Source organism: Loxodonta africana, chromosome X, assembly GCF_030014295.1.
Source record: "Loxodonta africana isolate mLoxAfr1 chromosome X, mLoxAfr1.hap2, whole genome shotgun sequence".
Classification (NCBI taxonomy): Eukaryota; Metazoa; Chordata; class Mammalia; order Proboscidea; family Elephantidae; genus Loxodonta; species Loxodonta africana.
In genome coordinates, this window is record NC_087369.1 from 158,307,716 (window position 1) to 158,320,073 (window position 12,358).

At 43.6% G+C, this 12,358-nt stretch overlaps 1 protein-coding gene across 10 annotated transcripts in view; it reads left to right on the forward strand.

Annotated features, from left to right (window-relative positions):
• Positions 1-800: 800 nt before the first annotated feature.
• The window catches only part of INTS6L (integrator complex subunit 6 like), a 71,406-nt gene continuing 59,848 nt past the window's right edge, over positions 801-12,358 (forward strand). For 2 of the 10 annotated variants that reach the window (XM_064277633.1, XM_064277631.1), the window contains exon 1: positions 804-1,496. In XM_064277633.1, coding sequence (XP_064133703.1) covers positions 1,182-1,496 — 315 coding nt within the window. In that variant the 5' untranslated portion in view covers positions 804-1,181. Of the gene's footprint in view, positions 1,497-12,358 lie in introns of all 10 variants that reach the window. The other 8 variants (XM_064277630.1, XM_064277638.1, XM_064277632.1 and 5 more) reach the window with 7 other exon arrangements.

Genomic DNA, 12,358 nt, shown 5'->3' on the forward strand with positions numbered 1-12,358 from the left:
ATCCTTCATTGTTACCGTAACCTCGCTGGGCTGCAGATTCCTTTACTGAAAATTGAACACAATGCCATCTAGCGTACCCATTTCAAAGATTACATGAGGTTACTGTGGGTGCCTGACACTTCATAGGTGCTCAATAGATATGAGTTGAATCAGAATCTAGGTTGACAAACCTCCCGTGTGTAGACCCAGCAGCTAGTGGAATTATCACAGGCAGGCAGTACTTCAAAGCGCTCAATGAAACTGAAGAAGGCTGGGCATACAACAGGCTGGTTTAGGCAACTGTGTTTAAACTTAAAAAAGTTTCCTTCCTAAGTAGATATATGTGGAATGTGAGGCCAGCAGCAGACTACAAATACTGATGGGGGCAGGGGTGGGAACTAAAGGAATGCGAGTGAGTAGGTCTTGCCAGGAAAGAAGTTTGCAGCTTCTGAAATGTTTTGATCTTAGCCACTGGCACGACTGATCATCGAGTGCAGTTAGCAAAGCGTTTTCTGTGCAGCCTGTGCAACCATCTGCTTCTGTACTTGTGTACAACTGTTGCTCAAACTCTCTCTTCCTTTCGCACCATCATCTTTGAAGAGCAAGAGAAATTCCATCCCAAATACCCGAATTAATCATCGTAACAGCTTCCAAGTCCTATAAAGGAGTATCCTAGCGAGGGTCCTTAACTTTTCCCCTTACCTCCTGCCTAGGTTCAAACTTCAACTCCCAGGGTTCGCCCAAGTCCCTCCCCTTGTTCTGTCATCTAATGAATATGCAAATCTCACATAATTGGCAGCCAATGGCGCGGGTCCTGGTCACATGGTGCCCATGGTAGGTGAGCGGACAGAAGTTGTGTGGCGGCGAACAGAGAGGGCTCTCAGTCTGGAGGAGCACTCGAGTGAGCGAGGACGGATGCTCGGGCAGTGGTCCTGGCAGCGGCGGTGGCGGCAGTAGTGGTGGCAGGAGAGAGGAAGGGGGAGGGCCCCAGGGCTACACAAGCTTCCACTCTCAAGTTCCCTGGGAGGGAGGGGACAGTGGGGCTGCAGAGAACGGCAGCAGTCCCATCTGCCCCGGACCGTCTCCCCCTCTGCTTCTTGCTCCCTGGCTCGGCGAGAGTTGAGGGCTTGGGTCGTGCAGCAGGGCAGTGAGGACCAGAGGGCCAGGCGAGCGGGGAGCCGGAGCCAGGGGTGCCAAGGAAGATGCCCATCCTGCTCTTCCTCATAGACACGTCCGCCTCTATGAACCAGCGCACTGACCTGGGCACCTCCTATCTGGACGTTGCCAAAGGCGCTGTGGAGTTATTCCTGAAGGTAAAGGGAGGGGAGGGGAGAGGCAGGGAGAGCCCCCAGGGATGGGTCGGATTCAGGTGCTTCTGTAACGTCCGTGTCGCCCCCTCCCTCTTCCCTGCGCTGCCCTCCGTCATCTCTGCTCCGCAGCTGCGCGCCCGCGACCCGGCCAGTCGCGGAGACAGGTACATGCTGGTCACCTACGATGAGCCCCCGTACTGCATCAAGGTAAAGGGGCCCTCTGGGTGGGTGGGCGCGGAGGGGGCAGGTCGGCGGGGCAGCTTACCCCCGTCCCCCGCCCGCGGCGGTCCTGCGTCGCCCGGGGGCCGCGGGGGCGCGCCCAGGGCGGGCGGAGCGGCGCCGGCTTCCGAGTCGCGGCGGCGCGGGTGGGGTGGGGCCGGGTGGCCGGCCCCGCGGGGAAGCCGCAGGCGGGCCGGGTTAGGAGCAGCGGTGAGCGCCGCAGCCGCGGAAGATGGCGGACATTTTGCTTTTGTATGAGGCGGCGAGAGGAAGACTGAGGACGGTGCTGAGAGGGAGGGAGGGAAGGAGGCGGGAGGGAGGGCGGCGGCGAGGCGGCCCAGCCCCGGGCGCGCTCCGCACGCGCTGCGCCCAGGGGCGGGACTAGCGCGCGGCTCCGCCCCTGGCGGCTGGTGGCGCTGCGCGCGGGCTTTCCAGGGGCCTTAGCTCCGCCCCCGCCCCGCCGCGCCCCTGCCTCCCCTCCTCCGCCACCTCCCGCTCTTCTCGGCTTCTTAGCCTCCTTCTCCCCCCTTCCTCCTGCTCCCTCCTCTTCCTGCTGAGAGCGTGGCAGCCGGGCCACCGGCCTTCACCAAGGCTGCTTTTTCACTTCTGTCGCCTCCAGCCCACCCCCACCCAATGGCAATTCTGTCCGCCCTGCAAGCCTCCCCACGCCCAGACCCGGAGAAACGCCTTCCGTTTCTTCTCTGGAATTTGTCCAGTTACCCTAGTTACTGCTACTGTTTCATTGGCGATTCCAGCGGAGCCACGATGGGGTGGGGGCGGGATGCCAGTCAGAATCCACCCGGACTGAGCATTTTAGGGACCTGGCCTACCTACTTATATCGTAATGGAGTTTGTGTTAGCCACGTGGGGGGTTGTCCTGGGAAAAAGAAAGAGAGGGAGGGTTGGACTGTGCACAGTTCTTACTGGCACATTCCATGATTTGCTTCCCAGGGTTCTGACCTGCAGGAGAAAAGTAGGGGGGACTTCACTTCTGTGGGGTCGTTAACAATTTATGTTCCTATAGTGAGGAGATGAATGGCTTTGCCTGTGGTGGCCAGGTCAAATAGAGCGCAAATAAGATCAACCTGGCATCAGAGTCCTGCTTGAATGTTTGAACTTTAAAAATATTACTACCATAATCCTTGACGCCCTTTGCTAGGCATGTTTTTTTCTCAGAATTATCTTAATAGTGCTGAGGGGGCGCAGTCTGGATGTGTTGTAAGCCGCTTCAGCAGAATGAGGTGTTTTAATGATTGGAATCTGCCAAACTGAAGAGTTGGCCTTAGAGAGTGTTCCTTCAGAAAGAAGAAGACTCAAGGGAGGTTAATTTTGTAACGTGTGGCTTCGGTTAACAGTTTGATTAATACGTTCCTCCTTAAAAGTGTTCTGGCTTTATTGCATTGTTACCGGTTTTTAATTTTTCTATTTAGAAAAATGAGAGTAAAAGTGACATCTTCCAAAATTCCATAAGCCTTTAAAAATGTCAGTTTTCCCCAAGGGTGTGACCATTTTTTTTCCCCGCATAGAAGAGCAGATGTTTGCATGTCCTAAGTCTGAAGGTCTACACCCTTTGACTACTAGCACAGATAAGAACCCACCATTTCTAGTGTGGATAATTGAAGTCTTGCTCTTTGATTTTAAGTAGTAAAAAGAATAAACTACAAAGAAGTGTGCCTTTCTTTTTTCTTTAAAGCAACAACTATTTAACATTTTCTGAGTGCCCAGATTGTAGATGGGCTTTTTTCTTTCTTTAAAAATACTTTTATTCTATAAAACTTAAATGGCAATATTTGCAGAATCCTTGAAAAAGAAGTCTCACCTCACTTTAATAACCACTGTCAAAGCTTCTTTTTACATGGCATCATAATCACACACACAAAAAATAAACTGTACATTTTACTTTGTATTCTGCTTTTTCCACCTATTTTATCCTATGAATTTTTCTGGGTTGCCACATAGTCTTCATACTTAAAATTTTTACTGTGTAAGTTATCTATGGTATTTTAAAGGCTCCAGATCATTCTATGAGCAGAGGGGGAAAAGCTGGGTTTTGTTTTTCGTGCAAATTTCATCCATTAACTTTTTATCTTGTCATCTTATCTACTACATTTGTTAAAGCAAAAAAATTCTTCCAAATTGAATTTGATTTTTTTTTCATATGTAGGTCAGACATGGGAAGATACTTTGCATAATAGTTTTATCATTAATAATCAGTTATCTTTGTAGTCTATGCTTTTCCAAGGTTATTCAGGTTTTTCATTTTAATCTTATATGATAACTACATGTACTAGGAAATGGTTTATGATTTTCATTATGTTCTTGTCATTTTGCTAATGGTAGGCCATGTTTCCGGAACATTTTCTTTTTCTGAGGCTCTTTTGACCGCTCCCCCCTGCTCACCCCCACCCCTCCCCGCAGCATGTGGTAACTATTTGTTCTTTTACATTTGGGGTCTAGCTAGTTTGGAAGGTTTGAAATTTTAGAACATCTGGTGAATTTTTCTTAAAACTTAGTCTAGTCTTTCACTTACTAATAGCTTGGAGCCATAAATGTCTGTTTTCTGTCACACTGGTTATCAGATAGGTCTTTCTTCAATTGTCAGCAGGCGTCTTAGTTCCCACTTAAAACTTCACTCTTTATTAGGATTCTGAGGTCCTTCCATCAGTGATGTTAGATAGGGTTTTATCTGTACCTTATTTTCCTGCAGAATAATGTGAAGTATATTTTCTTAATTTCTCTAAGGTGGGAGAGCCATCGTTTATCTCTTCTCACAATAGCTGCTTATTTGTCAGGCCTTGGTTATACCCAACTCTAAACACTGCAAAATGAATTTTATTTTTTACTCGTAGATTCCCTTCTACTGGTGCTGTAACAGGCATGAGTTGTGAATTTGGTTGGGAGGATTTTTCCTAATAGGCATGTAACTATTCCCAGTATATCCACTTACAAGCTCTGACAATAAATCTTGTTGTGAAAAACTACTGTAACTGGGATTTTTTTCATGAATATATACTGTTAAGTAGGTGAATATAGTATTTCACTGAAGACTTAGTAGCATTTTACTGCACACTCCATAGTACATGCTACATGCTCTTTTAAAATTAGTCATACCTGTTACTTCCAGTTAGCTCTGCATGGATGAAATTAACTTTGTTTTACCAAAAAACCTGTTGCCATCCAGTTGATTCCAATTCATAGCAACCCTATAGGACAGAGTAGAACTGCCCCGCAGGGTTTCCAAGGCTGCCACATCTTTCTTCTGAGGGGTGGCTACTGAGTTCAAACTGCTGACCTCTCAATTAGCAGTGGAGCATTTAACCATTGTGCCATCATATAAAAAGCATATGAAGTGCAAGCATTTTGTGCTACATCTGTTTCCACTGTTACTTTGGAGTCAACCACATTCAAACAATGGTGTCTTTAGTGTACACAGAATGAAACCCTGTTAATATTTTTAAATTTCCAATGTGTTCTTTTAAGACTAATCTGTGGTTTTAAAAAGTGTGTGTGTGTGTGTGTGTGTGTGTGTGTGTGTGTTTGTAGATGAGTTCTTAATAGCCTTGGCTGAAGTTCTGCTGTCATGTATGTTTTGTTTAGCTATGAATCATAACTTCCTTTTATTCAGTACATAGCAGAGGTAGGCTCGTTACTACTATTAACTGTGGGCAAATTGAAAGTACCAGGAAGAAAGTGAATCATTAGACAGGGTGTTCTGTTGAGAAGAAAAGTACTTATTTTAGTTAGGATGTAATATTCAAAGTAGTTTTACGTTTGGAAATACTTCTTAAAATGATATCCTTTTTTTATTGAAAGAAATGCTTTTTATCATAAAACGGAGCCACTTTTCTGGAAATAGCTGAAATCCACATATAGTGGTCAGAATTTTTAAAAAATAGGAAGAGAGAGTGTTTCAAAGAAATACCGTAAGTCTGTAATTTGAAAACATGCAACATTTGAACAAGTAAAAATTGTCCTTGAATGTCACCTTTTAACATCCTGTAGCTACCTTTGCTTACTGCTCTCTGCGTGCCTTTGTCAATGTGTGTCAGCAGGAAGAATTTCAGCTTACAGGTTTAGGAAGTAAACTTACGCTTTATAAAAAAAAAATTATCTGTGTTCCAGACATTTATTGGAATTTTAACTAAGGAATCACTTTTTCATATGCCCATAAATATATTCTATGGGACTTATTCGGAAAAGGACTGATTCTTAGGGGAGACTTTCACTGTAGTTAGGAAGCTAAGGAAGTGCTTTTGGGTGAAGCAGTAGTGACTTAGTCTGAGAGAGCCCTCAAAGAAAATGGAAGGTGCTTTTAGAACTCAAAATGCCACAAAGGCAGTGCATTGACTTTTATGATGAATTGTTTCTCTCGAGAGATCTTGTTTCCTTTTTTGCCTTCCTCATTGGCCGTTTTAAACATACGATGATAGTATTTTGAAATGAGAAAAGGGGAGAGTTATTGGTAGACCACTAGATTCATGGGCAAGGGCGTAAGTGCAGTCTTCAGACTTGTGGCACCAGCTGGAAGCTGACTGGGGAACACTGACAAAATTGTGAAGCATCTTAAATCTTTCTCGTATCTGTCCATTCTTATTTGCTCTTCCCTTGTTTCAACCTTCATCATTTCTCACCTGCACCATTGTTGCAGCAGCCACTCCATTGCCCTCCCTTACTCCATTCTTGCTCTCCAATAGTTCCCCCCCACCCTGCTGCCACCAGGTTGATCATTCTTAATATAAAATAAAGTAAAAAAGCAAAATAAAATGAAGTAAACTAAGGTAAAATAAAAAGTCGTCCTTCTACTAAAAATCCTTCAGGATAAAATCATAAGTCCTGAGCCTGGCCTCCAAGGCCCTTCATGATCTGTCCCTGTCTTACCTTTCCAACCTTGTATCCTACTCTCTTCTCACGGACCTCAGACTGACTCCAGCCACTCTGAGCTGTTAGACCTCCTTCCCCCCACACACAATGCCTCTTACTTCTGTTTTCATTGCATACGTTCTTTTCCCCCACCTGGAACACACTTTGGTTCAGCTGACATGCCTCAGCTCTTCATTCTCCCCCACTGCCCCATGCGGACTCCAAACAGGGTATAGCCACTCCCTCTGTGGTCCCACAGCACTTTATCCATACCTTAAATATAGCATTTAGCATGTTATGTGGTGATTATTACTGTTCATGTTCGTCGCTCTCATGTGAGCTCTTTACGGGCACATATTTGAACTTCTCTGTATTTGTATCCCCAGTACCCAAAGGAGTGCCTAGATGTTAGTAGGCACTCAATAAATGGGAAAAAGATTTCAAGCAATATACATTAAAGCCCCCAAGCCCCCTCCTATTCCCACTGACCTGTGGAGGGCAGTCCCCAGTCAACACTCATAGAAGCAGCAGTCAAGAAATCAAACGACATATTGTATTGGGCAAATCTGCTGCAAAGAACCTCTTTAAAGTAGTGAAAAGTAAAGATGTCACCTTAAAGACTATCGTGTGCCTGACCCAAGCCATGATACTTTCAATCACATCACATGCATGTGAAAGCTGGACAATGAATAGGGAAGACCGAAGAAGAATTGAGGCCTTTGAATTGTGGTGTTGGTGAGGAATATTGAATATACCACGATCATGCCAGAAGAATGAACAAATCTGTTTTGGAAGAAGTACAGCCAGAATGCTCCTTAGAAGGAAGGATGAAGTATAACTTATATTCAGTAAAATACAGGAATCTTGAGTGAACAACTGGATGACTTTTTAAATATTTACACATTCATGTAGCCACCACCATAGGCCAAGATACAGAACATTTCTATCACCCCAGAAAGTGCCTCATGTTTCTTCCTGCAATTCCCCTTCCCCTTCTGACTGTCCTGACTTTTATCACCATGATAAGTGATATGATAAAAATGGTGTGTTTCTGGAAGATTAGTCTGACAGTGGTTTGTGAAAGGGGACCAACTAGCTATGAGGCTACTACAGCAATCTAGACATTCATTCACCATATGTGTTGATTGAGCACTTCCTCAGTTCCAAGCTCCGTTATAGGGATCTAAGATGACACTAAGAAAGATCTGGCCCAAGGGACACCAGAATAACAGAAGACATGGTCCTAGCTCTCAAGGGTCTGAGAGGATAGCCAGAGGTAACTGGAGAAGGCAGGTTAAGGTATGGGAGGTGTCAAGAGAAGAGGAGATCTTTAACCACAGGATTGGAGATGAGGAAGAGAAGATACAAGGGGCCTCAAGAGAATACAGTTGATCAGGTCAAGATTGTGTCTAGTTGGGATTGGATGCAAAAGTGCTTTGAAGCCTACAAGCTGGAGTTTGTACATGTTCCCCTGGGGTGAAGAGCTATTTGGTGGATTTGAGGAGCTGGATGGCAACTGGTTTTTGGTTTGGTTGCCGGTATGCTCGCTTGCTTATTATTATGCAGAACTATAAATTGAGATGGGCTGGAGGGAGGTGGGAGAATGAAAGGTGGGAGAGACCCAGAAGCAGTTGCAATTGCCTAGTTTTGCATTAGTGCTGGCCTGGTTGAGAGCCTTTGGCCTGAGAGTTGGGATTGGGGTGGGAGGGATGGCAGAAGGGCAGGGCACAGGTAAGGAAAGGGCAAGTATATGCCCTTGCTTCAGGAAGATGATTAGAGACAGGATTCCCAGTTTTACAGAACGGCTAAACATGGCAGCTGTTCCACATCTCAGGGAGAAATGTGCTTTCCAGACAAGAGCAGGATGGAAGGACCCTCTGTATGGGAGGATGAATAAGGAAACCGACTGGTTTAATTTAAGTCCTTAAATGAAAAACTCTTATGTAAACATGGCCTCTAGTGTATTGGGAACTTGGAACACATTATCTGCTGAATACAATGTTGGAAATAGTGATTAGGTTCCCAGACTTTCCTCTTCAGGAAAGCCTTTTTAACCCTTAATGTCACTTAACCACAGAACTATTGTGTTTAGTATTGTTTCTATTGGAGAAAGGATTTGGATTTCCAACTTGGTTTGTTGAAAACATATCCTTCCCCCCTTCTTCCTGACAACTCTGTGGATGGTGAGTCCAGTGAGGGGTGGGGGCACTATAAAGACTGCAGGAACAGGGTAAGGGACTGAAGTGGCAGTGGGGGTAGGCATGGCTCCTCAGACTTACCAGTTATATCTGTAACTTTGCTATATTCGCACTGTTGCAGTGCAGTATCCACTAGCCACGCCACGTGTGCTTATTGAACACTTGGAAGGTGCCTAGTCTGATTCCAGATGTGTTATAAGTGTAAAGCACTGGCTTTTGAAGACTTTTTATGAATAAAAGAATATAAAATACCTCACTAAGAATTTTTATATTGATTATAAGTTTAAATACGATTTTGGATATTATTAAATTAACATTATATTGATATACTAAATAGGTATTAAATAAATTGTATTATTGAAATTAATTTCATCTTTTTCCTTTTTTTTAAATTCAGCTACTTGAAAATATAAGGAGATAGGGTAGAGAGGGTTAGAAACTGGCAAAATTGTCATGAAAGGAGAGACTGGAATGGCTGACTCATTAGGGGGAGAATAAGTGGGAGTATGGAGTAAGGTGTATATAAGCTTGTATGTGACAGACTGACTTGATTTGTAAACGTTCACTTAAAGCTCAATAAAAACTTTTTTAAAAAAAATTATGCAGCTTGCACTATATTTCTATTAGACGGTGTTAGTTGATACTCATTTTTAAGATAATTTATGATGTTCCTGTCCTAGAAATTGTTTCTGAGGCAGGATCCTTTCTCTTGAAATTCTGTTTAAAATTAACAATGCCATAAAGGACTCTTTATACATGAAAGGTTATCATACAGTTCAGAGTTGATGGGCTGATAACCCTTAGCCCTGGGGCAAAATATGAAAGCATCCCATTCTTGTTTGTATTGAAAGCCAGTTTGGTGGCTTAGACTTTTGGATGCCATTGGTGATCCAACTGGTTGGGTTAGAAGTTTTTTTTTCCCTGGGCTAAGTACAGTAGAATATACATATGAACTCTGGTTTCCAATGCAACTACAGTAATTCAAAAATCTGTTTGTAATATGTGCTCACCAGTGTCACTAAACAGTTCATGCTTTTAGTATTATTAGGAATATGTTACATGCTTCTTATCAGATTTACATAGCTATTCAGCCCGATGATGCTCACCAACAGTATTCTTCAAGAAAAGCGGAATAAAGAATAAATTCTGTAGCGCGGCTTAGTATAAAACCTAAGAAACAAAGAGGGGTCTGTATCACTGCTCTTATTGAAGGCTTTTTTGATGTTCTCTCGCAGAGCCCTGTCTTATGGGAAGTCATCAGTAGCATTAAAAGCGGGGAGGGGAGGGCCACGTGACAGGAGGGCTCCCGTGCTTATTCCTTCTGGCAGCAGTTAGCTCTCTCTAAACTCTGTCCTCCTAGTGAGGGGTACAGGAGTGACTGATGATGTTCATTTCTGTTACTACGACATTTTTGTTGTTGTTAGTTGCTGTACAGTCGGCTCTGACTCATGGCAACCCCCATGTCCAATAGAACTAAGCGTTGCCCCATCTTTGTGGTCATTGGTATGTTTGAGCCCATTGTTGCGGCTGTTGTGTCAATCCATCTCATCAAAGGTCTCCCTCACCCTCGTTGGCCCTCTACTTTACCAAATATGATGTCCTCCCTTAGCAATTGATCCCTCCTGATGGTGTATCCAAGAAAGCGAGTCAAACAATTTTCTGTTGTGATTCATGAAGTTTCAATTGGCTAGTTTTTGGAAGTAGATCACCAAGCCTTTCTTCCTAGTCTGCCTTAGTGTGGAGGCTCTGCTGAAACCTCTCCACTATGGGTGACCCTGCTGGAAATTGAAATACCTGTGGCATAGCTTCCAGCATCATAATAACACAAGCCACCACAGTAAGACAAACTAACAGACGGTGGTGGGTGGCTTCCATGAATTACCAATGTCTCATTCTGAGCCTGGATGAAAGTACAGGTATACTGATAAATGCCACAGATATAAGGTGGAACCATTTTATAGCTTTAGTTTTGGATCTTTCTAAATTCCATGTTACAGCCCCAGCTTTTCTAGCATATCCTTATATTTCAGATATGATTTGACTTAATATTTGTTTCCTTGTAATAATGAGCAGTATTATAATTGCTTCTTATAATAAAACAAACAAAACAAATTAAAGAAAATGTTGCTATTGAGTTGATTCCGACTCATAGTGACCCTACAGGATGGAGTGGAACTGCACCATAGGGTTACCGAGGCTGTAAATCTTTACGGAAGCAGACTGCCACATCTTTCTCCTGAAGAGCGGCTGGGAGGGTTCGAACCTCTGACTTTTCGGTTAGCAGTCAATTTCTTAACCCACTGTGCCACCAGGACTCTTTTTTTTTTTCTTATAATGGCAGTTGACATTTATTGAGTAGTGCTTATGTACAGGGCAGTGTGCCAATGAATATAAAGTGCTTATTTTGTTTATCTTCCCCACCAGCCTATATTATGGGTACTATTATTATCCCCATTTGACAGATAAAGAAACCCAGCCCCAGAGAGGTTAAGTCACAGCTGAATAGTAACCCAGGTCTGTCTCAATCCTAGCGTCTTAAGTAATTAACCACTTCACTTTTCCTATCGATCACAATAGAGCAGTCCTTTTAACAATGTCTCACTGGTATTTACTCATTATGATATATGTCCTGGAGCCATACGTTTTTAGACAGAATTATCATACAATTATTTATAGCTGTTTTTAATATAGCAATGCTGGGTATTATAGCAAGCATTCAATGAATGAAAATAATCACTGCTTAGTATTATCATTTTTAGTACAGGCATTCCCTGGGTTGCAAATGTCCAACTTATGTACAACCCGTAGTTACGAACCAACCCTCTTAAGCCTATTATATTAAAAAATTGAGGTACGTACAATGGTTTGTAATAACAAATGGGTGCTACTTTGTGATGCTCATCAAAACATTATTATTATTATTACTATGTTATTATGTTGAAGATGTTTTAGTCAAAGTTTTGAACTGCTTCAAACTGAGTCAGTCACGATCAACGAAGCGAAATTGGAACGGACTCAAATTTTTTAAATTTGGGTGAAGTGGAGCAGGAAAAATTACGGGTCAAAGCTCTGGAATGGGAGACTCAGACAAGCTGTAGTGAGCCCTTTCAGGAGCCTGATGCAGGAGACTGGATTCTTGCCAGGACCGTGGGGAGCGAAACACATTCAAAGCAGCACAGTAGGCTGCCATCTTTGAGTGGGGCACTGCTGTTTCTGACTCTGCAGGTCAAGAGATTTGGTTGCTATGCCACGTACACGCTGCTCTTGTTTTCTAAGAGGGAGATTAAGTTTCTAGCACGGCTTTGACCTTTAATTTTTCCTGGTCTAATTATCATTCCACTTCATCCACATTTTAAAAATTCATCCATTTGAGTATTGCTTCGTTAGCCATGACTGAACTGGGTAGAACTGGTTTGAAGCCCTGGTTTTAGTGTATCTGGAAGTGTTTCTTTAATGTTTTTTACGCATGGAAAACCAAAACCAAAACCAAACCCAGTGCCGTCGAGTTGATTCCGACTCATAGTAAAGGCTCTAAGAAAATGGGAGGGGGAAGTTCTCTTTCCCTTTTGGTACCAGGGAAAATGCTATATACATATATGTATATGCCCTTTGCCCGTCGAGTAGCTTCCGACTCATAGCGACCCTGCAGGACAGAGTAGAACTGCCCCATAGAGTTTCCAAGGAGCGCCTGGTGGATTTGAACTGCTGACCCTTTGGTTAGCAACAGCAGCAGTTAACCACTACGCCACAAGGGTTTCCTTATGCATAGAAAGGTACCCTATATACTGGATA